The sequence below is a fragment of the Salmo salar genome, chromosome 04 (genome assembly GCF_965601325.2).
Source record: "Salmo salar chromosome 04, fSalSal1, whole genome shotgun sequence".
In the NCBI taxonomy this organism is placed as follows: domain Eukaryota; kingdom Metazoa; phylum Chordata; class Actinopteri; order Salmoniformes; family Salmonidae; genus Salmo; species Salmo salar.
This window is the reverse complement of record NC_138294.1, coordinates 62,490,212-62,515,738: the sequence shown is the minus strand read 5'-3', so window position 1 is coordinate 62,515,738 and position 25,527 is coordinate 62,490,212. Positions and strand designations below refer to the sequence as shown.

The 25,527-nt window shown below is 42.7% G+C and overlaps 1 protein-coding gene across 4 annotated transcripts in view; it reads right to left on the bottom strand.

The window, feature by feature from the left end:
* abr (ABR activator of RhoGEF and GTPase) overlaps window positions 1-25,527 on the bottom strand; it is a 233,561-nt gene that overhangs the window by 64,480 nt on the left and 143,554 nt on the right. For all 4 annotated transcript variants that reach the window (XM_045717124.2, XM_045717125.2, XM_045717126.2 and 1 more), the window contains 3 exons: window positions 19,838-19,912; window positions 1,004-1,101; window positions 714-845 (listed from right to left, as the gene is read on the bottom strand). In XM_045717124.2, coding sequence (XP_045573080.2) covers window positions 714-845; window positions 1,004-1,101; window positions 19,838-19,912 — 305 coding nt within the window. The remainder of the gene's footprint in view (window positions 1-713; window positions 846-1,003; window positions 1,102-19,837; window positions 19,913-25,527) is intronic.

The window sequence follows — 25,527 nt, the reverse complement described above, 5'->3', positions numbered from 1 at the left end:
ATAATGTACTTGTCCCTCAGTATTTCTACTTCTAACGACTCCTCTATAACAGGGGCCTGGTTCCTGAGACTACCCAGGGCTCAAACAGTGCGACCATTTTATTTGCATACGCGCCTAAATATTTAGCTGTGCGACTGGAAATGTACATTTAGAAGCACCAGTGTGGCTAGAAAAATGAAGGATTCTAGCTTTAATACCTCAAATACTTCTCATTGTGCTCCTAAATGTCTTTGTGCTCCTACATGTTTCAACTTAGACACACACGTGCTCCTTGTGAAAAAGGTCAGCGTAGAGGCCTGCTACGCTATGAGGCCAGAACAACAACCTAACCACAGACTGTAATACACAACCCAAACATGTCACAGGACATTCTGAGTGAGGGGGACTTTCTATAGGGTCTTCTCACACCAGGAGAAAAACCCCTAACTCTCTCACACACACACATTTAAAACAAGTGACACACGTCAAAGGCAGCCCACCATAACTAAACTCATCTATTGTAGATAAGAGGCCAGACAACAACAAGTGTGAGTCACACGACGGGGAAAAGTCTGAGCTGAATGTATTTCTCCATACTCTACTGATGTACATAGGAGCTTGTGGTACACTATGTTTCTGCAAAGGTCTATAAAGACAACAAGTCCATTCATGCATATGGAATAAGCATACAGTGAGTTTGGTTTCATGATGTGAGGTTTCCCCTCTCTCCTTACCTGCACCTGGCCCTTGCCCATGATAATGTCCACGATCTCATTGTCATCCTTGTTGAGCTTGGTCTTGTCGTAACATTTCTCGTAGCACAGGATCCGCAGGCACTGAGAACCCTCCAGCTCAATTTCAAACTCCTATTGGACAATGTAGAGTCAGGACAGGAGAACAGGCTTCAATGTCCTATTGACCAGAGAACCTTCTGTATGATGGAGAACTGGAAATGGAGACAACATTGACAACATAACTGACAGTAATATGACCTGAATATTGGAGCTCTGTGTTGGTCTCTCACCTCATTCCACTGTGGTTCAGTGGTGTCTCTGAAGACGCGGGTCTTGGCCTTGCTGACAAAGTAGCCATACGAGTCCACCTCCAGGGTACAGTACAGATCTGAACAGGACACAGAGACACAGGGTACAGTACAGATCTGAACAGGACACAGAGACACAGGGTACAGTACAGATCTGAACAGAGACACAGGGTACAGTACAGATCTGAACAGGACACAGAGACACAGGGTACAGTACAGATCTGAACAGGACACAGAGACACAGAGACACAGGGTACAGTACAGATCTGAACAGGACACAGGGTACAGTACAGATCTGAACAGGACACAGGGTACAGTACAGATCTGAACAGGACACAGAGACACAGGGTACAGTACAGATCTGAACAGGACACAGAGACACAGGGTACAGTACAGATCTGAACAGGACACAGAGACACAGGGTACAGTACAGATCTGAACAGGACACAGAGACACAGGGTACAGTACAGATCTGAACAGAGACACAGGGTACAGTACAGATCTGAACAGGACACAGAGACACAGGGTACAGTACAGATCTGAACAGAGACACAGAGACACAGGGTACAGTACAGATCTGAACAGGACACAGAGACACAGGGTACAGTACAGATCTGAACAGAGACACAGAGACACAGGGTACAGTACAGATCTGAACAGAGACACAGAGACACAGAGACACAGGGTACAGTACAGATCTGAACAGAGACACAGAGACACAGGGTACAGTACAGATCTGAACAGAGACACAGGGTACAGTACAGATCTGAACAGAGACACAGAGACACAGGGTACAGTACAGATCTGAACAGAGACACAGGGTACAGTACAGATCTGAACAGAGACACAGGGTACAGTACAGATCTGAACAGAGACACAGGGTACAGTACAGATCTGAACAGGACACAGAGACACAGGGTACAGTACAGATCTGAACAGAGACACAGGGTACAGTACAGATCTGAACAGAGACACAGAGACACAGGGTACAGTACAGATCTGAACAGAGACACAGGGTACAATACAGATCTGAACAGAGACACAGGGTACAATACAGATCTGAACAGAGACACAGGGTACAGTACAGATCTGAACAGAGACACAGGGTACAGTACAGATCTGAACAGAGACACAGGGTACAGTACAGATCTGAACAGAGACACAGGGTACAGTACAGATCTGAACAGAGACACAGGGTACAGTACAGATCTGAACAGAGACACAGGGTACAGTACAGATCTGAACAGAGACACAGGGTACAGTACAGATCTGAACAGAGACACAGGGTACAGTACAGATCTGAACAGAGACACAGGGTACAGTACAGATCTGAACAGAGACACAGGGTACAGTACAGATCTGAACAGAGACACAGAGACACAGGGTACAGTACAGATCTGAACAGGACACAGAGACACAGGGTACAGTACAGATCTGAACAGGACACAGAGACACAGGGTACAGTACAGATCTGAACAGAGACACAGGGTACAGTACAGATCTGAACAGGACACAGAGACACAGGGTACAGTACAGATCTGAACAGAGACACAGGGTACAGTACAGATCTGAACAGGACACAGGGTACAGTACAGATCTGAACAGAGACACAGGGTACAGTACAGATCTGAACAGAGACACAGGGTACAGTACAGATCTGAACAGAGACACAGGGTACAGTACAGATCTGAACAGAGACACAGGGTACAGTACAGATCTGAACAGAGACACAGAGACACAGGGTACAGTACAGATCTGAACAGGACACAGAGACACAGGGTACAGTACAGATCTGAACAGGACACAGAGACACAGGGTACAGTACAGATCTGAACAGAGACACAGGGTACAGTACAGATCTGAACAGGACACAGAGACACAGGGTACAGTACAGATCTGAACAGGACACAGGGTACAGTACAGATCTGAACAGAGACACAGGGTACAGTACAGATCTGAACAGAGACACAGGGTACAGTACAGATCTGAACAGAGACACAGAGACACAGGGTACAGTACAGATCTGAACAGAGACACAGAGACACAGGGTACAGTACAGATCTGAACAGGACACAGGGTACAGTACAGATCTGAACAGAGACACAGAGACACAGGGTACAGTACAGATCTGAACAGAGACACAGGGTACAGTACAGATCTGAACAGGACACAGGGTACAGTACAGATCTGAACAGAGACACAGGGTACAGTACAGATCTGAACAGGACACAGGGTACAGTACAGATCTGAACAGAGACACAGGGTACAGTACAGATCTGAACAGAGACACAGGGTACAGTACAGATCTGAACAGAGACACAGAGACACAGGGTACAGTACAGATCTGAACAGGACACAGGGTACAGTACAGATCTGAACAGGACACAGGGTACAGTACAGATCTGAACAGAGACACAGGGTACAGTACAGATCTGAACAGAGACACAGGGTACAGTACAGATCTGAACAGAGACACAGGGTACAGTACAGATCTGAACAGAGACACAGGGTACAGTACAGATCTGAACAGAGACACAGAGACACAGGGTACAGTACAGATCTGAACAGGACACAGGGTACAGTACAGATCTGAACAGGACACAGGGTACAGTACAGATCTGAACAGAGACACAGGGTACAGTACAGATCTGAACAGAGACACAGGGTACAGTACAGATCTGAACAGAGACACAGGGTACAGTACAGATCTGAACAGAGACACAGAGACACAGGGTACAGTACAGATCTGAACAGAGACACAGAGACACAGGGTACAGTACAGATCTGAACAGGACACAGGGTACAGTACAGATCTGAACAGAGACACAGGGTACAGTACAGATCTGAACAGAGAGACAGGGTACAGTACAGATCTGAACAGAGACACAGGGTAGGGTACAGATCTGAACAGAGACACAGGGTACAGTACAGATCTGAACAGAGACACAGGGTACAGTACAGATCTGAACAGAGACACAGGGTACAGTACAGATCTGAACAGAGACACAGGGTACAGTACAGATCTGAACAGAGACACAGGGTACAGTACAGATCTGAACAGAGACACAGGGTACAGTACAGATCTGAACAGAACACAGGGTACAGTACAGATCTGAACAGAGACACAGAGACACAGGGTACAGTACAGATCTGAACAGAGACACAGGGTACAGTACAGATCTGAACAGAACACAGGGTACAGTACAGATCTGAACAGAGACACAGAGACACAGGGTACAGTACAGATCTGAACAGAGACACAGGGTACAGTACAGATCTGAACAGAACACAGGGAGTTAGACATCACAGTGAGTGGATCTAAAATAATCAGCAATTATAACAATAATATCAATATCAACAGTAAATGGATAAACATTTTCATTAGGACCAGGATGAAGCAGTATCACTAGGTTTATTCCATGGCTAAAATGAAAACACCAAGCAGACATAACTCTTTGGTCCTTTAAAAACCTGCTGTATGTAAAATATGATGTGCTTCCGCTTGGAAAATCAATGAATGTGACTCTGGATGACAACATAATGATGTTTGTTTCCAACGTTAGAGCTGTTTTCCTAAAGAAGTTAAATCCGCTTCATGTTCCGTTTCCTTGTCATGATACTAATGAGTATCGCGATACTGGTATTGTCCCGGTCCTAATTTTCATAATTGTACCACAACTGTGTAGAGCTAGATCATTTCTATATTAATGGTCAATCCACTGAAAATGTGTTTCTCAACCCCTTACCACCGAATGGTAGAGGCCTGCATTACTGACAGAATGAACAAGGAACACAGACATGACTGCACACACACCATTACAATATCTCCCCAGCACTGGTTTAAGAGACCGAGTCAGAGGCCTCTCATTATCCCTGCTGGGGTCCCTGGGGTCTCCCCTGCTCTCTGACAGCATGATGGATGGCTACCGACTATGCCCCTGACCCTGGGAGTCACCACAGCTACACACAAATTCACATCACCCAGGCACAGAACTACAGACAGTGTTTACACTGTAGCGCAGTCACACATGACTTAGCAACATGAAAACAACAGCATGACCCATGTCTGTCTGGGTCTGGCTCATAGACCTATATTCATCTCTGGGTTAGGGTATCATACCAGTTGAGGTATGGACGACCATCAGTCTTCTGTCACAGAACAAGCACAGCACAGGGAGGCAAACGAGAGAGGACCTGCATATTCTTGTGTCTGGGATAAGGTAGATATGAGGTGGGGGATAGTAGAAGGATCCAGACTGGAGAGGGGAAAGGCATCTCATTTCATGGTGGTTCCATTTAATTCCTGCTTGTTTTCCAGCATACTGAAGCCCTCTGATGTAATCATCACTCACAATGAGGAATCATTTAGTATGGGGAGTGTGACCATCGTCCTATGATCTCTGTCACAATATAAAAACAGGCCTTATATCGATAATCAGACATAGCAAACAGTTAAATGGTTTATGACAAGCACATATTTATTAATGGTATAATGTCATTTTTGTAAATGTTTACCTGGTATTTCCTCATTGATTATAGAGGGTTATCTGTTAATATCCTGGTCTGGGAACTGACAGGCAACGGGAAACGTTGAAGAAAGCATGGTTTATTCAGTGTACCGGAATACTTTCTTATCCCGGGTGGACATACCTGTTCATATCCCAGACTGTATTTATGCTAAAAGCATGGTTGCACCGTTATTGATGTGTGTGAAGATGTTTAGACGCTAATTCATGCTGTTGAATGTTAATTGAACAGGATGTGAAAGGGCTTCTTCCCATTGGTCAGATGCATGATGGGTATTGATAATTAAACCCTGTAATTTCTGTGTGAGTACAGACAAAGACAGACAGGGTAAGATTGGCATACTGCCGGGTACAGGAATGACTGAAGCCTGGCATTTCTTTTGAGTTGATTAGTCCTACTTTTTGTTCATCGTCCTGTTTATTTGTTTTTGTAAATAACCGTACAGTCGCCGGCTGATTATCTTCACGTTTGCTAATAAAAGCTGCTGTCTGGGAAAGAAAAACCGCATCTTCCTCCTCCCTGTTCCAACCACACGGTCAGCCTGACAGGTGGGCAAACTGACCATCTGGGCGGGGTTTCAAAACGGAGTCCCGTTTTAATAATTAAACAACATTCACCACATGGGTGATTTAACAAAGTGAGAGGAAGGGGACCTGTCACAGCACCACGATCATCTGACACTAACTACTGTCCATATCATTTAGTAAGTCAAAGACTACCTCCCACAGTGCACTACTTTTGACCAGAGACTTATGGGCCCTGGTTAAAAGTAGGGCACTATAGTGAATAGGGTGCATTTGGTACGCAGAAAATGTTACATTTAAGACCACTGGGTATAGGTAGTACAGTACATATTTGGACATAGGCCTAGTGTGCTTCTCCATTGAAGTGAGTTCATAGAGAGTTAGAACAGGGTAGTTTATCACTGTTAATGACCACAGAAATAGCATTTGGCTCTGTTGAGAGAAGAACCATTTCGGAAGCACAACTCCCCACTGTGTCAGATTTACACCCCAGCAAACTCTGTTCAGACAGTGTGTAAACCAAAAACCACTCAGGGAAACATTCATACTCCTGGACCACTCATAAATTTATCGAGAAGTTTATTTTTCCTTCATATCTGAAATAGGTTTATATGCCTGAAATCTTGCAATAAAAAACAGGGCCAGAGGGAACATATTTAGCCTCGTTTTCATTTGTCCTAGCTAGTAGTGTTGCCAGAGGACAATTCAGAAATGGGACATGAGGAAGTGAAGGAGAGCTGGCGACTGAAGGTGATTGGTTGAATAAGCCCTGAGGGCCGTCATTTCATTGGTAGACCTCTTCCTGCTGTTGTATAAGGGGTTAAATGGTCAGTGAGGGGTCTGAGCGAGGTCACACACACACATACCATCTATAGGGGTTAATGGATACTGTCCTGACTCTGTCCAGATGACCTGGAAGTTGACCCCCTCCTTTTTGTGTGTCCTCTTTCCTAATCCTAGCCTGTAGCTGTGAGTGTTCAGTGGTAGGTGAAACAGTGGGCAGGGAAACGGAGACTCAAACAGTCATGCTGAAGACTTAAAGTAGGGGTTGTCTTATTTTTTGGGGGATTTACATTTTGGATGAGCTGAAAAATCACCAGAAATTCAGCAAAAATGTGTTTAATTTAAGTATTCCCACAAGTAAAAAAAGACATGTCTCAATGTGTCTCAAGGTATGAAATTACTGTTATTTTTAAATACAATCTCTTTTTGGGCTTAGTTGTAGTCAATTTTCTATGTACCAATTATTATATTATTTTCCAGCCCCCTGATCAACTATATCGGCCGGCAGGCTGAATCTAGTTGCCCACCCCTGACTTAAAGCAATCAGTATATGTAGACTCTGGAAGAACAACAAGACCTAGAGACAGAGGGGGGAGAGAGAGGGCTTGTCTGCTTTATGTGTGGGAGTCCCTTCCCCTCTGTGTGTTTCCCAAACACTGATCCTTATTGCAACATGACGAATCTACCTCTTTATTTAGAACATACTGGAAGAAAGCGGAATTCAAAAAGAAAATTATGAAGAAGGAAACTGTGTAATCAAATTATTTTTCATTGGATCCGGAATGATAACACTAATAAAAGGAGTAAAGGAAAAACGGTTGAATGAGAAAAGCATGCAGAGGGCTGGATAACATGAAGCATTACAGTGGAAGAGATGAGAAAAGCATGCAGAGGGCTGGATAACATTAAGCATTACAGAGGAAGAGATGAGAAAAGCATGCAGGGGGCTGGATAACATTAAGCATTACAGAGGAAGAGATGAGAAAAGCATGCAGAGGGCTGGATAACATTAAGCATTACAGAGGAAGAGATGAGAAAAGCATGCAGAGGGCTGGATAACATTAAGCATTACAGAGGAAGAGATGAGAAAAGCATGCAGGGGGCTGGATAACATGAAGCATTACAGAGGAAGAGATGAGAAAAGCATGCAGAGGGCTGGATAACATGAAGCATTACAGAGGAAGAGATGAGAAAAGCATGCAGAGGGCTGGATAACATGAAGCATTACAGAGGAAGAGATGAGAAAAGCATGCAGGGGGCTGGATAACATTAAGCATTACAGAGGAAGAGATGAGAAAAGCATGCAGGGGGCTGGATAACATTAAGCATTACAGAGGAAGAGATGAGAAAAGCATGCAGAGGGCTGGATAACATTAAGCATTACAGAGGAAGAGATGAGAAAAGCATGCAGGGGGCTGGATAACATGAAGCATTACAGAGGAAGAGATGAGAAAAGCATGCAGGGGGCTGGATAACATTAAGCATTACAGAGGAAGAGATGAGAAAAGCATGCAGAGGGCTGGATAACATTAAGCATTACAGAGGAAGAGATGAGAAAAGCATGCAGGGGGCTGGATAACATTAAGCATTACAGAGGAAGAGATGAGAAAAGCATGCAGGGGGCTGGATAACATGAAGCATTACAGAGGAAGAGATGAGAAAAGCATGCAGAGGGCTGGATAACATGAAGCATTACAGAGGAAGAGATGAGAAAAGCATGCAGGGGGCTGGATAACATTAAGCATTACAGAGGAAGAGATGAGAAAAGCATGCAGGGGGCTGGATAACATTAAGCATTACAGTGGAAGCGATGAGAAAAGCATGCAGAGGGCTGGATAACATTAAGCATTACAGAGGAAGAGATGAGAAAAGCATGCAGAGGGCTGGATAACATTAAGCATTACAGAGGAAGAGATGAGAAAAGCATGCAGGGGGCTGGATAACATGAAGCATTACAGAGGAAGAGATGAGAAAAGCATGCAGAGGGCTGGATAACATGAAGCATTACAGAGGAAGAGATGAGAAAAGCATGCAGAGGGCTGGATAACATGAAGCATTACAGAGGAAGAGATGAGAAAAGCATGCAGGGGGCTGGATAACATTAAGCATTACAGAGGAAGAGATGAGAAAAGCATGCAGGGGGCTGGATAACATTAAGCATTACAGAGGAAGAGATGAGAAAAGCATGCAGAGGGCTGGATAACATTAAGCATTACAGAGGAAGAGATGAGAAAAGCATGCAGGGGGCTGGATAACATGAAGCATTACAGAGGAAGAGATGAGAAAAGCATGCAGGGGGCTGGATAACATTAAGCATTACAGAGGAAGAGATGAGAAAAGCATGCAGAGGGCTGGATAACATTAAGCATTACAGAGGAAGAGATGAGAAAAGCATGCAGGGGGCTGGATAACATTAAGCATTACAGAGGAAGAGATGAGAAAAGCATGCAGGGGGCTGGATAACATGAAGCATTACAGAGGAAGAGATGAGAAAAGCATGCAGAGGGCTGGATAACATGAAGCATTACAGAGGAAGAGATGAGAAAAGCATGCAGGGGGCTGGATAACATTAAGCATTACAGAGGAAGAGATGAGAAAAGCATGCAGGGGGCTGGATAACATTAAGCATTACAGTGGAAGCGATGAGAAAAGCATGCAGAGGGCTGGATAACATTAAGCATTACAGAGGAAGAGATGAGAAAAGTATGCAGAGGGCTGGATAACATTAAGCATTACAGAGGAAGAGATGAGAAAAGCATGCAGGGGGCTGGATAACATTAAGCATTACAGAGGAAGAGATGAGAAAAGCATGCAGGGGGCTGGATAACATTAAGCATTACAGAGGAAGAGATGAGAAAAGCATGCAGAGGGCTGGATAACATTAAGCATTACAGAGGAAGAGATGAGAAAAGCATGCAGGGGGCTGGATAACATGAAGCATTACAGAGGAAGAGATGAGAAAAGCATGCAGAGGGCTGGATAACATGAAGCATTACAGTGGAAGAGATGAGAAAAGCATGCAGAGGGCTGGATAACATTAAGCATTACAGAGGAAGAGATGAGAAAAGCATGCAGGGGGCTGGATAACATTAAGCATTACAGAGGAAGAGATGAGAAAAGCATGCAGAGGGCTGGATAACATGAAGCATTACAGAGGAAGAGATGAGAAAAGCATGCAGGGGGCTGGATAACATTAAGCATTACAGAGGAAGAGATGAGAAAAGCATGCAGGGGGCTGGATAACATTAAGCATTACAGAGGAAGAGATGAGAAAAGCATGCAGAGGGCTGGATAACATTAAGCATTACAGAGGAAGAGATGAGAAAAGCATGCAGGGGGCTGGATAACATGAAGCATTACAGAGGAAGAGATGAGAAAATCTATCCTATACATACAGTACTAGTCCAAATATTTTACTGTATATGTGTGTATTATAATGCTGTATGAAACCACCAAATCGCCATCTTATAGATTTGTTATTATAATGTTCAGTGGTGTAGAAGATGACACCTTTATTTTAGGTCAATGTTTTCTCCACATTTTTTTATCGTATTTTTGGGGCGAACCAGTAGACTTCTAGAATCTTCCACTGACCCACTTCTGAAATGTTGCCCTGAGATGAAATTGAACTCTGCTTCCTATTGGATGAAACTGTGTGCGGCAACAGTGATAAGACCATTTTAATAGGACATGTTTGTACATACTCCAGTACTGTGCGCCTTAATCATATTGTAATGACTGTAGGAGCCATATTTTGTAATGTGCTATGGGCTACTGTATTATTATACATACACACAATCGTACCAACACACAGGCACACACTCTTATGCAAGGGAGAAAATGGGTGACAGATGACTTGTACACAAACAATATGCCCTAAAGGCAGAATCAGAGCAACACAAAATGTAAGGACTTAGACCAGGGAAGCCGACAATAAAACTAAACATGAAATGACAGATGGTCGCCAGTCTCCATAACGACCCTTTTCTAAAGAATTAGGGGATTTCCTAACAAACTAAGACCTCTCTATAAGACTTGTGTTCCAAACGGCATCATACACAGACAAACACGTTTGTACCAGTACTTACTTTATTACAAGTCAACCAACATAATATTTTCGACAATATCACAGGTTCCAACCCAAGTGCCAATGTGATTTAGCAAACTTCAGGCGATGCTATGGTTAGATGACATGAAACTAGAGCTCTTTGGCCAAGTACACCAATCCCAATACACCAAACGTTTGACTGGTACTGTATATAACATTCTATTGGTTGCAAGAATTTTGTATAATCATTTACATTGAAAAATTATACGTTTTGAATCAAGCGTTGTTTTGTGTATCAGTTCATAAACCATCTGCAGAGAAACTCCCCAATCTTTTCCTATTTTGAAATCTATATGGCACAGCTGTCCATTTTTTGGTCCTTTAATGTAACTGGTATACTTTTTTATTTATCATAATTTTCTGTAGCCAATTTTGGTCTTTAATGCAGGGCCGACAGTCAAGTTCCTTACTTTCTCCCCCTTCCACTTTCCTCTTCCATTTTCCTCTTCCATTTTTGTGGTAAAATTGCAATTAGTTGGTTGTAATTTTGGGTAGAACAGACATTTCCATATTTTTGTTAGCTGCATGTGTGACATAACTCCACCAGTCCTATTTATGATATAATTTACAAAGATATATATTAAAAAAAAATACATATATTTTTTATTATTATATTTGAGTTGAACCATAATATTTTTGTAATATTTATTCTGTATTTTCTGGTGGATTAAACTGAAATTGCAACCAACTTTCTATGGCTTGTTTAATTTCAAATAACTGAAAATGAGAGGCTGTAATCTGAATAAAGGCCATTCTTGAACATGGGATGAGACATTATTAATAATCTGCTAGAGAACCAGTACGAATTTAAGTATAACTTTTGAATGACAATCCTTTAGTGAGAGGTCTAATGCTTTAATATTTAATCATTTCTGCCCTCTGAATTCATATTCATTATATAAATAAGCCAGTTTAATTTTGTCGCGCTTGCCGTTCCAAATAAAATGGAATAATTTTTGCTCATATAATTTCAAAAAACAAGTTGGTAGGTGCAGGCAAGGCCATAGGCAAATAGGTGAACTGTGATATGACTAAAGAGTTCATGAGGGTGATTTTTCCACAAATAGACAGGTATTTTCCTTTCCACAGTAGCAAGATCTTATCCATTTTTGCTAATTTTCTATTCAAATGTATTGTAATGAGAATTGCTTTCTTCAGGAAATGAAAATCGAGTATGTCCACTTCACCATCAGACCATTTTATTGGTTAACTACACGTAAATAAAATGTGTGATCCAATACATAATATAGTACACATTATTTGGTTGTAATCCAGGGGTTAGAAAAAGTATCTAGATCATCTATGATGCTGTGGATCCAAATTTTGCATTAAAAAGAAAACATGAATCAGTGTACAATGACACCTTTGTTTTTAAACCTGGGATTTCTAGGCCCTTGATATTATTGTTGGATCTGATTTTAATAGGAAACATTTCGATGGCCATAATAAATAGATATCTCGATAATGGACAACCTTGTTTTACTCCTCTTGACAGTTTAAAGTTTTGCGAAGTCATCATTATTTAATATTTTACAGCTAAGGTTACTATACATAACTTTAACCCATTGTATAAGAGATTCTCCAAAATTGAAATATTCCAGGCGTTTATATATAAATTCCAGACGTACTTTATCAAAAGCCTTTTTAAAGTCAGCTATGAATACCAGACCTGGTCTCCCACATTGTTTATAGTGTTCTATTGTTTCCAGTACTTGTCTTATATTATCTCCAATGTATCGTCCATGTAAAAACCTGTCTGACTAGGATGAGTAAAATCTGACAATACCTTCGTAATTCTAAGCGCTATTTTTGTTTTTACTTTACCAGGTAAGTTGACTGAGAACACATTCTCATTTACAGCAACAACCTGGGGAATAGTTACAGGGGAGAGGAGAGGGAATGAAAGAGCCAATTGTAAGCTGGGGGTGATTAGGTGACCGTGATGGTATGAGGGCCAGATTGGGAATTTAGCCAGGACACTGGGGTTAACACCCCTACTCTTACAATAAGTGCCATGGGATCTTTAGTGACCACAGAGAGTTAAAACACATGTTTAACGTCCCATCCGAAAGAGGGCAGCCTACACAGGGCAATGTCCCTAATCATTGGGATATTTTTTTAGACCAGAGGAAAAGGGTGCCTCCTACTGGCCCTCCAACATCACTTCCAGCAGCATCTGGTCTCCCATCCAGGGACTGACCAGGACCAACCCTGCTTAGCTTCGTAAGCAAGCCTGCAGTGGGATGCAGGGTGGCATACTGCTATGCACTTTGCTAGAATTTTGGCATCGCAAAACTGAAGGGGCCTCCATTTTTTAAATGGACTAGATCTTTATAATTACCAGTTGGGTCCTGCTTCAGTAATAATGAAATCAGACCTTTTTGTTGAATATCTGATAATATAACATTTTTATAGGAGTGGTTAAAACATGCTAATAACGGTCCTCTGAGTACACCAAAAAGGTTTGGTATGCCAACTAGCCCTGGAGTTTTCCCGGACTTAAAGGCTTTAATTGCATCAATAAGTTCCTCATCTGTAATTTGGCCTTCACATGAGTCTTTCTGTACAGATGTTCATTTTACATTATTAATAGGAAAAAAATCCTTACAATTAACTTTGGTTAGTGGAGATGGGGAGGAGACTGAAATGAAAACATATGCTTAAAGTACTTTGCTTCCTCTTTCATAAATATAGTTTGATGAATCATGGGTGACTCCATGTGTAACAAGTTTCAGTAAATTATTTTGGTAGCATTTCTATATCAAAGATAAAACATTTATTTTGTGAATTTCCCCCCATATTCCATCCAGTTTACTTTATTTTTATAATAAATTACACTTGATCTTCCTTGAATAAGTTCCTCCATTTCTTTTTGTTTTTCCTCTAATGTATTCTGTGCATCAATAGTACTGTTTTTATTTCCATCTATCTGTACTGTTAGTCCCTTCATTTCCTTCCTTAATATGGATTATTTTGATTTAAATTGCTTTCGTTTTATAGATGAGTATTGAGTTGCATGGCCTCTAAGGGCACATGTAAAAGTGTCCCATACAATAAGGGGACCTGCTGTACCTATGTTATGTCTGGAAAAGTCAGTTGTTCATTCTTCAGTTCTGGTTAAAAACAAGAGGTCATTCAATAGGCTTTGATTAAATGTCCAATATCCTTGTCCATGTGTAAATTCTGGAAGAGTAATGTTTATGCCAATTATTTGATGGCCCGACCACATTTTATCCCCAATCAACACTTTTTGAACTTTTGGTGCCAGAGAAAATGACATAAGGTAGTTGTCAAGACGACTACCTTAATTGAGCCTCCGCCATGTATATCAAATCAAACTTTACTTGTCACATGCGCCGAATACAACATGTGTAGACCTTACTGTGAAATGCTTAACCAACAGCGCAGTTTAGGTCAGAATATTTAAGCCTCCATATATCCACGAATTCCATTACAGTGCATTTGGGAAGTATTCAGACCCCTTGACTTTTTCCACATAATGTTACGTTACAGCATTATTCATTATAAATACTTTCTTTCCCTCAATCTACACACAATACTCCATAATGACAAAGCAAAAACATGTCCTTGAGTGGCCCAGCCAGAGCCCGGACTTGAACCCGATCAAACATCTCTGGAGAGACGTGAAAATAGCTGTGCAGCGACGCTCCCCATCCAACTTGACATAGCTTGAGAGGATCTGCAGAGAAAAATAGGAGAAACTCCCCAAATACAGGTGTGCAAAGCTTGTAGTGTCATACCCAAGAAGACTCAAGGCTGTAATCGCTGCCAAAGGTGCTTCAACAAAGTACTGAGTAAAGGGTCTGAATACTTACGGAAATGTGATATTTCCGTAGTTTTTTTCCCCCTATACTTTTGCAAAATTTTCTAAAAACCTGTTTTTTCTTTGTCATTATGGGGTATTGTGTGTCGACTGATGAGGGGAAAAAACGATTTAATCAATTTTAGAATAAGGCTGTAACATAACAAAATGTGGAAAAAGTCAAGGGGTCTGAATAATTTCCGAATGCACTCTATATTTGTATTATTTTGTTTGTTGTACTTTTTACCCTTTTTCTCCCCAGTTTCGTGATATCCAATTAGTAGTTACAGTCTTGCCCCATCGCTGCAACTCCCGTATGGACTCGGGAGAGGCGAAGGTCGAGAGCCATGTGTCCTCCAAAACACGACCCTACCAAGCCGCACTGCTTCTTGACACACTGCTCGCTTAACCCGGAAGCCAGTCGCACCAATGTGTCGAAGGAAACGCTGTACAACTGGCGACCGTGTCAGCGTGTGTCAGTTAGTCGCAAGAGCGCGATGGGACAAGGACATCCCAACCGGCCAAACCCTCCCTTAACCAGGACGACGCTGGGCCAATTGTGCGCCACCTCATGGGTCTCCCGGTCGCGGCGACACAGCCTGGGATCGAACCCGGGTCTGTAGTGACGCCTCAAGCACTTAGACCACTGCACCACTCGGGAGGCCCCAGACTTTTCCAAACACAAAAACACACCCAATCTTCCATCACAATACACCCACATACGCTGCTTTCGATGTCCTCTGTTAGCTGTGTTTTTACCCCTACCATGTTGATTCCTACCTAACTTCAGGCTTTTGAGTACTTTGTGTTCCAGTATCTTATATATGAAGATATATTTTTTCAATAATGATGCTTTCTTCTAATGCTGGCTTTATCTATTTATAAATACTATAAGTAGAAAGTTGAATACTAATTATTTTACAACATTCCCTATTTTGAATGGTATAGTGTATTTGTAGTTTATTTCTTTATCAAGTGTTGTATTTCCATTTTTATTACAATCCCTACCATGGATAGTATTGGGTGTTCCATTATTCCACTCCTCTATGGGAACGTTGTACACTGCCAGCACATTCAACTATGTAAAGAAACAAGTATTTAATAAGATTATTTCTTTCATTTAGATCTAGGATGTGTTGTTTAAGTGTTCCCTTTATTTTTTTGAGCAGTATATTATTTAGAATAGCCATGGAGTAGTCTTGGTGTCTGGAACAGTTCGTTGTCAATATACAGTTTATAGACTACAAGAGGTAGACGTTTCCCTTTAAGTCTATTCACCTTGAAGTGTGTGTACAGAACTTTGCCCCATTCTGCAATTTCCTTCAGGAACTGATCATTCATTCCTATTTTTGTGCCAGCGAGTCTTTTGTCCAGGCTATTAACTATTATTTTAAATCTTTAAAAAAGCTAATTTGGCAAACCATTGGGCGCTCGTATCGCTGTCCTCTCTTTCTGAAACGGTGTACACGTTCAAATCTGATTTTGTCGACAGTATCGCCTGGGATCTGTAGCGCTTTAAGGAGGAATTCTTTCACCACGCTTTCAGGCTCTGCACCTTAACTTTCTTTAATACCAGTAAGTATCAGATTTTGTCGCCTGGGACCTAGTTTGTATTACAAGTACAACTTCTCTCAGAAACATATTCTCCTTATGAAGTAAATTAATGTCCGTTTCAATAGTATTGATTGTCCCCTTTTAGCTTGTTTGTTTCTTTCTCCGTTGTTGCAGCATTTTCACCACTAATTTCAAGGCTCCTTTATTTCTTTACTGACAAGTTCAATACTCCCAATTTATTGATTTTAGCAGGTCGGTTTCCACTCTTACCTTACCAGATGGTGAAAAACATAAATCGGTGTCTGTCGAGGAATTTCTTAGCTCTCGCTTGGAGTTTGGTTCTCAATTTTTTCCCTGATTCCTCTCCAACATGTTTTGACCTCGACTGCATAAACTTCTCTAGTCTTATACATTTTTGGGGGTTGTTAACCAGCTTGAATGTTATTGTTGTGAGTAAATGGATCAGTAGTGCTACTATTTAGTCAGTTTTAGAGATAATGAATATTGCGATTTCTCACGAGGCATTTTGCGCCGCCATCTTCAGTCCACCATCACACTTCCCTTCAGGGCTTTTCCTCCTTTTTTTGTCCCTGTGCTGAACCAGGTGTCAGGAAGGGAGGGAGGGAGTGAAAGAGGTTATGGGGTTATTTTGCTTCCAGTGGTTCTGGGCCCCTTGCTAAGGTCAACAGCATCATGAACTTGGATATTTTTGCCAAAAACCTGTTTGCCTCTGCCAGGAGACTGGAAATTGGACGCAAGTGAATCTTCCAGCCAGACAATAACCCCAAACACAAATCAAAATCCACAAAGAAATGGTTAATTGATGACAAAATCAACATTGGCCACATCAGTCTCTGGACTTGAACCTCATTGAAAACAAGGATCTGGAAAGATTCTGTACAGATGAATGGTCTAAGATCCCTCCCAATGTGTTCTCCAACCTCATAAAACATTTTAGAAAAATGCTCAGTGTAGTTAACCTCGCAAGCGGAGGGTGCAGGAGTATTAAAAACGGGAATCAAACAATTTTGACCCCCATCTTTTTTATTACTTGTTTAAAAAAAGTATTATTTGAGAGCAATTGTATTAGTATAAAATAAATAAAAATGTGCATACAATATATCTAGGTACTTGTATTATTTATTTTATACTGTCTTTTTTGCTCATCTTTATCAAGGGATCCAATAATTGCGGACCCCACCGTAGGTGACGTTACTGCATCATTATGCTAGCTACGACTAGCTACCATCTGATACATAGACATAGGAGACACTCTACCCATGGAGGGGTGTTTAGACTAAAACAGCATATCTTACATTACAGAGGGCAGGCTCTACCAGAACAATGCCATGGTAACAATACTCCTTCGTCTCCCGTATATCAGAAGGGCATGATAATGGTTTGGTCCACTGAGAAAACAGAGGGAAAAGTAAAACCAAACCACTTCCACGTCCCTCTCTGTTCTGGAGAGGATCAAACAGGCTTTCAGTGGAGACAGCTTTCCAATTTTTCTCCAATCCATTACACAAGAAAATCTATTTCTGAAGCTTTCATAAAGTACAGTACAGGCTATAATGGTAACTGAGGCAGAGGTTGGGTGTTTTTTTCTCTTGTGGTGATATTTGAACGGGTGCTTCTTCTGTAACAGGCAGTAGAGCGTGTTCAGTGGAGTGGCAGCTGTCTGGTAGAGACATATCTGAGCCACTCTAGGGCTCACTGACATCATATCACCCTGATCACACACACGCACAGGGAGAGGGTGTGTCGACAGAGACACAGAGACAGACCGAGCGAGCGAGCGATAGGGAGAAAAAGACAGATAAAAAGCTTCTCCTGGCCTTCGCCGTCCATGTGTGTGTGTCCCTTGAGGGTCCGACTGTGGCTGTGTAGGGGCCACTCTGTTCCCGTCAACTTTCTTTATGGAGTAGCTGTGTCCCTGACAGCCCCTAGCATCAAAGCAGCCACAAGAATGTGACTGTGGTTCAGAGCTGTTCCTCAGGGACTGGCCCTGTGGCACGCTCTCTACCACTCTACCTCCAGCCCCCCCTAATTCATTCTCTCTCTCTCCACCTCTTCCTCATCTCCCTTTCTCTCGCTCTCTCCCCCATCTCGTTCTTTCTCTCTATTTCTCTCCTTTTTATCAGAAGAAGCCCGGAAACACATCGGTAATAGCTTGAGGTAGCAGAAGCACCTAACCACAGATTTTAACCCGTTACTGATCTCTATAATACATAAACAACTTTTGGAAAGCTCCTTTTCTGAGCTAGCCATTAAATAAGTATTGTCCACAGATGTAATTGAATCTGAAACACACTTTAACTGGAAGAGAATATAGAAAAAATATGATACATTTAAGCAATAAGGCACGAGGGGGTGTAGTATATGGCCAGTATACCACGGCTGAGGGCTGTTCTTATGCACAACGCACCGCGGAGTGCCTGGATACAGCCCTTAACCATGGTATATTGGCCATATACCACAAACCCCTGAGGTGCCTTATTGCTATTAGAAATGTAATTAGAGCAGTAAAAATAAATGTTTTGTCATACCCGTGGTATACGGTCTGATATACCACGGCTGTCAGTCAATCAGCATTCAGGGCTCGACCCAACCCAGTTTATAATTTAAGTTTGTTCAGACTGTATTCGACACCAAGGAAATGTTTTACTATAAAATTGGCCCCAACTTCCAACTGTTCACTGTGTCCCCTCAATCAGACAGGCACATCCATTCCAATGGTGCTAATCAAGGGACAATTGAAGACTGAACAAATATACTTGACTCTGTAAATAACAATCTCAGCTAACGCCCCACACATACAAACCAATTATGTATATTTAGACTTTCTTTGCTTTCAGGCCCACTGGGAATGGGTGGTGGGTGGGCATCTAGTCATTGAGGGGGAGGGCAGGGGGGAGACTCAGGGGATGGATGGTGGGAGGGGGACTGATAAGCCACCTCAGTTGCTGGGTGGGATAGGAAGGGGCAGGAGGCATTCTTTCTTCAGGGCGCGGCGGGACGACGCGGCGGGACGGCGCGGGCGGTGGAATGGGTCGGTGTTATCGTCATATGCATTTCTTTCTTTTTGTACCTATAGCCCCCCCTTCTGAATTTGAAAATGACAAAACGAAATAAAAAGTTAGTCAAAAATAATAATAGATATCCCGTTACTGTAAATCCTTAACCATTAGGGAGATGAAATAATACCTGACCCTGGTTCAATGGTAGAGGGTAACTTCTACCACTGTACTGGGGGCTGTTTTGTGTATTTTTGTAAAAGGCTTTACTTTGGGAAAGAAGACAACCAGTATGCAGGGACAGACAGGGGGAAACCTACACTCTTCCTCGCTGTCATCTCAGTCGTCTCTGTTGGGATGCCACACAAAGTTGTAAATTATATGCTCCAACCATCATCATACACACACACACACACACGGGTGGTGATGAGCAAATGCTGAACACATGCAGTATAAACCCAGTATGACAGAAAGACTTACTGGCTGACTCTTTGAAGCCTTTGGCAGAGTGGACGATCACATGGAGGAATCCATACAGGCCTGAGGTTTCCTCATCTGAAACAAACAGCACAACAACACAGTTAGTCTCCGTCTGTCACACTCATTATCAGTGACCTGTAAGTGGCCTGGGACAACTCATTATCATTACCTCGAGGGTGTGTCAAATGAGACCCTATTCCCTATATAGTGCACTACTTTTGACCATTCAATTCTAGTCATTTAGCAGATGCTCTTATCCAGAGCGACTTACAGTAGTGAATGCATACATTTTATAAATTTTCTTTTCCCGTACTGGTCCCCCGTGGGAATCGAACCTACAACCCTGGCTTTGCAAACACCATGCTCTACCAACTGAGCCACACGGGACCAGGGTCCATGGTGTGGGTGTTCGTGAGGTATTCTTTCAGGTAGATACTTTTTCAGGTAAACTGAAGCCCCATGTGGGAGCAGAGGAAAGCATGTATATCCTACCAACGGGACATTAAACTAATATTTTATGCTTCACCGAGTCGTGGCTGAACGACGACATTAAGAACATAGAGCTGGCGGGTTATGCACTCTATCGGCAAGACAGAACAGCAGCCTCTGGTAAGACACGGGGTGGGGGCCTACGCATTTATGTAAACAACAGTTGGTGCACGATATCTAAGGATGTCTCAAAGTTTTGCTCGCCTGAGGTGGAGAATCTTATGATAAGCTGCAGACCTCACTATTTACCCAGAGAGTTTTCATCTGTTTTTTCTGTAGCTGTCTATATACCACCACAGAGCGAGGTTGGAACTAACACCGCACTAAATGAGCCGTATTCCGCCATAAGCAAACAGGAAAACGCTCATCCAGAGGCGGCATTCCTAGTGGCCGGTGACTTTAATGTAGGGAAACTTAAATCCGTTTTACCTAATTTCTATCAACATGTTAAATGTGCAACCAGAGGTAAAACAATTCTAGACCACCTCTACTCCACACACAGAGACGCGTACAAAGCTCTCCCTCGCCCTCCATTTGGCAAACCTGACAATAACTCGATCCTGATTCTTGCTTACAAGCAAAAATTAAAGAAGGAAGCCCCAGTGACTCGGTCTATAAAAAAAAGTGGTCAGATGAAGCAGATGCTAAACTACAGGACTGTTTTGCTAGCACAGACTGGAATATGTTCCGGGATTCTTCCGATGGCATTGTGGAGTACACCACATCAGTCACTGGCTTTATCAATAAGTGCATCGAGGACGTCGTCCCCACAGTGACTGTACGTACATACCCCAACCAGAAGCCAAGGAATACAGGCAACATTTGCACTGAGCTAAAGGGTAGAGCTGCCGCTTTCAAGGAGCGGGACTCTAACCCGGAAGCTTATAAGAAATCCCGCTATGCCCTCCAACGAACCATCAAACAGGCAAAGCTTCAATACAGGACTAAGATCAAATCGTACTACACCGGCTCCGAGGCTCGTCGGATGTGGCAGGGCTTGCAAACTATCTACCGACTACAAAGGGAAGCACAGCCGAGAGCTGCCCAGTGACACGAGCCTACCAGACGAGCTAAATAACTTCTATGCTCGCTTCGAGACAAGTAACACTGAAACATGCATGAGAGCATCAACTATCCAGAGGACCGTGTGATCAACCTCTCAGCCAATGTGAGGAAGACCTTTAAACAGGTCAACATTCACAAGGCCGCTGGGCCAGACGGATTACCAAGAAGTGTACTCCGAGCATGCGCTGACCAACTGGCAAGTGTCTTCACTTACATTTTCAACCTCTCCCTGTCTGAGTCTGTAATACCAACATGTTTCAAGCAGACCACCATAGTCCCTGTGCCCAAGAACACTAAGGTAACCTGTCTAAATGACTACCGACCCGTAACACTCACGTCTGTAGCCATGAAATGCTTTGAAAGGCTGGTCATGGCTCACATCAACACCATTATCCAAGAAACCCTAGACCCACTCCAATTTGCATACCGCATCAACACATCCACAGATGATGCAATCTTTATTGCACTCCACACTGCCCTTTCCCACCTGGACAAAAGGGACACCTATGTGAGAATGCTGTTCATTAACTACAGCCCAGTGTTCAACACCATAATGCCCTCAAAGCTCATCACTAAGCTAAGGACCCTGGGACTAAACACCTCCCTCTGCAACTGGATCCTGGACTTCCTGACGGGCCGCCCCCAGGTGGTAAGGGTTGGTAACAACACATCCTCAACACGGGGGCCCCTCAGGGATTTGTGCTCAGTTCCCTCCTGTACTCCCTGTTCACTCATAACTGCACGGCCAGGCACAACTCCAACACCATCATTAAGTTTGCTGATGACAACAGTGGTAGGCCTGATCACTGACAACGATGAGACAGCTTATAGGCAGGAGGTCAGAGACCTGACCGTGTGATGCAAGGACAACAACCTCTCCCTCAACGTGATCAAGACAAAGGAGATGATTGTGGACTAGAGGAAAAAGAGGACCAAGCACGCCCCCATTGACATCGACGGGGGTGTAGTGGAGCAGGTTGAGAGCTTCAAGCTCCTTGGCGTCCACATCAACAACAAACTAACATGGTCCAAGCACACCAAGACAGTCGTGAAGAGGGCATGACAAAACCTATTCACCCTCAGGAGACTGAAAAGATTTGGCATGGGTCCTCAGATCCTCAAAAGATTTTACAGCTGCACCATCGAGAGCATCCTGACGGGTTGCATCAATGCCTGGTATGGCAACTGCTCAGCCTCCTACCGCAAGGCCCTAAAGGTTAGTGCATACGGCCCAGTACATCACCAGGGCCAAGCTTCCTGCCATCCAGGACCTCTATACCAGTCAGAGGAAGGCCCTAAAAATTGTCAAAGACTCCAGCCACCCTAGTCATAGAGTGTTCTCTCTGCTACCGCACGGCAAGCGGTACCGGAGCGCCAAGTCTAGGTCCAAGAGGCTTCTAAACAGCTTCTACCCCCAAGCCATAAGACTCCTGAACAGCTTATCAAATGGCTTCCCAGACTATTTGCACCCCCCCACGCTGCTGCTACTCTCTGTTATTATCTATGCATAGCCACTTCGACAACCCTACCTGCATAAACATACTACCTAAATTACCTCGACACCGGTGCCCCCGCACATTGACTCTGTACAGGTACCCCCTGTATATAGCCCTGCTATTGTTATTTACTGCTGCTCTTTAATTATTTGATATTCTTATCTCTTACTTTTTTCTTATTTAGGTATTTTCTTAAAACTGCATCGTTGGTTAAGGGCTTGTAAGTAAGCATTTCACTAAGGTCTACACCTGTTGTATTCGGCGCATTTGACAAATACAATTTGATTTGATTTAATCTCTTACATTTTTGTTAGAAAGGAAAGGGTTTAACACTGAAGAGAAAAAGATACAATCAGGATTTTTCTTTGGTGGTCTGTGGAGAGAACTATAGTTAGCTAAGTCAGCCATTGGCTAGGCCATCAGAAACTAGATAGAAGGCATCTGCCATGCAGCTGTATTAGGGAAGAATTTTGGAGTGATGACACTGACTGGTAATGGGTGTGACTGTTTTTACAAAAACTTATGGAAACTTCTGCGTTCTCGAAGGCTGACAGGTCCCTGCACAATAGTGAGCAGTAGTTTTCCCAGGGTCTAGCTAACTTTTGTTGTAGGCTAGTTTGCAGTGGTTGCAGCAGGTGTTATTGAAGAGGATGTTGTTGCTAATTTTTAAGCGTTGCCCTTTTCAAGATCAATTTTCAACAAGAAGTTACATTTAAAATCATCAATCTGGTGAGATGAACTGCTGCTAGCTAGCTCATTGAAAATAACTGTGTATGAAACATTATTTCATTTAAAATGGCAGCATCCACATTAATGTAGAAGTGTTGAAAAACAATATTATATTCTTTTTTACAATAAAAGTGTCTCCAAAATATAACAACGCTTTATTTACCATGCATTTCTATTGGGCACAAAATAATCTGAAACACAACCAAAACAAACAGCATCCAACAAGTTTGTTGTGTCACAAGCTTGACAACTACAGTGCATTCAGAAAGTATTCAGAACCCGTCCCTTTTCAACATTTTGTTATGTTACAGCCTTATTCTAAACTGGATCAAATTAAAATTTAAATTCCTCAATCTATACAAATTACCGCATAATGACAAACCTAAAACAGGTTTTTAGAAAATGTTGCACATTTATCAATAATAAAAAACAGAAATACCTTATTTACATAAGTATTCAGACCCTTTGCTATAAGATTCGAAATTGAGCTCAAGTGCATCCTGTTTCCATTGATCATCCTTGAGATGTTTCTACAACTTGATTGGAGTCCACCTGTGGTAAATTCAATTGATTGGACATGATTTGGAAAGGCACACACCTGTCTATATAATGTCACACAGTTGACAGTGCATGTCAGAGAAAAAAACCAAGCTATGAGGTCAAAGTAATTGTCTGTAAAGCTCCAAGACAGGATTGTGTCAAGGCACAGATCTGGGGAAGGGTACCAAAACATTTCTGCAGCATTGAAGGTCCCCAATAACACAGTGGCCTCCAGTATTCTTAAATGGAAGAAGTTTGGAACCACCAAGACTCTTCCTGGAGCTGGCCACCCAGCCAAACTGAGCAATTGGAGGAGAAGGGCCTTGGTCAGGGAGGTGACCAAGAGCTGATGGTCACTCTGACAGAGCTTCAGTTCCTCTGTGGTGATGGGAGAACCTTCCAAAAGGACAACCATCTCTGCAGCACTCCACCAATCAGGGCTTTATGATAGAGTGGCCAGATGGAAACCACTCCTCAGTAAAAGGCACAAGACAGCCCGCTTGGAGTTTGCCAAAAGGCACCTAAAGACTCAATGAAAAACAAGATTCTCTGGTCTGATGAAACTAAGATTGAACTCTTTGGCCTGAATGCCAAGCATCATGTCTGGAGGACACCTGGCACCATCCCTACGGTGAAGCATGGTGGTGGCAGCATCATGCTGTGGGGATGTTTTTCAGCGACAGGGACTAAGAGACTAGTCAGGATTAAGGGAAAGATGAACGGATCAAAGCATGATGAAAACATGCTCCAGAGCACTCAGGACCTCAGACTGGGGCGAAGGTTCACCTACCAACAGGACTATGACCCTAAGCACACAGCCAAGACAACACAGGAGTAACTTCGGGGCAAGTCTCTGAATGTCCTTGAGTGGCCCAGCCAGAGCCTGGACTTGAACCAGATCGAACATCTCTGGAGAGACCTGAAAATAGCTGTGTAGTGACGCTCCGCATCCAACCTGACAGAGCTTGAGAGGATTTGCAGAGAAGAATGGGAGAAACTCGCCAAATACAGGTGTGCCAACTTGTCACGTCATACCCAAGAAGACTCGATGCTGTAATCGCTGCCAAGGTGCTTCAACAAAAAAACGAGTAAAGGGTCTGAATACTTCTGTAAATGTGATATTTCCATGTTATATTTTTTTATAAATTAGCAAAAATTTCTAAAAACCTGTTTCTGCTTTGTCATCATGGGGTATTGTGTGTTGATTGATGAGGGGGGAAAAAACAATTGAATCAATTTTAGAATAAGGCAGTAATGTAACAAAATGTGGAATAAGTCAAAGGGTCTGAATACTTTCAGAATGCACTGTATCTGTGACCAACAGATGCATATCTGTTTTCCCAGTCATGTGAAATCCATAGATTATGGACT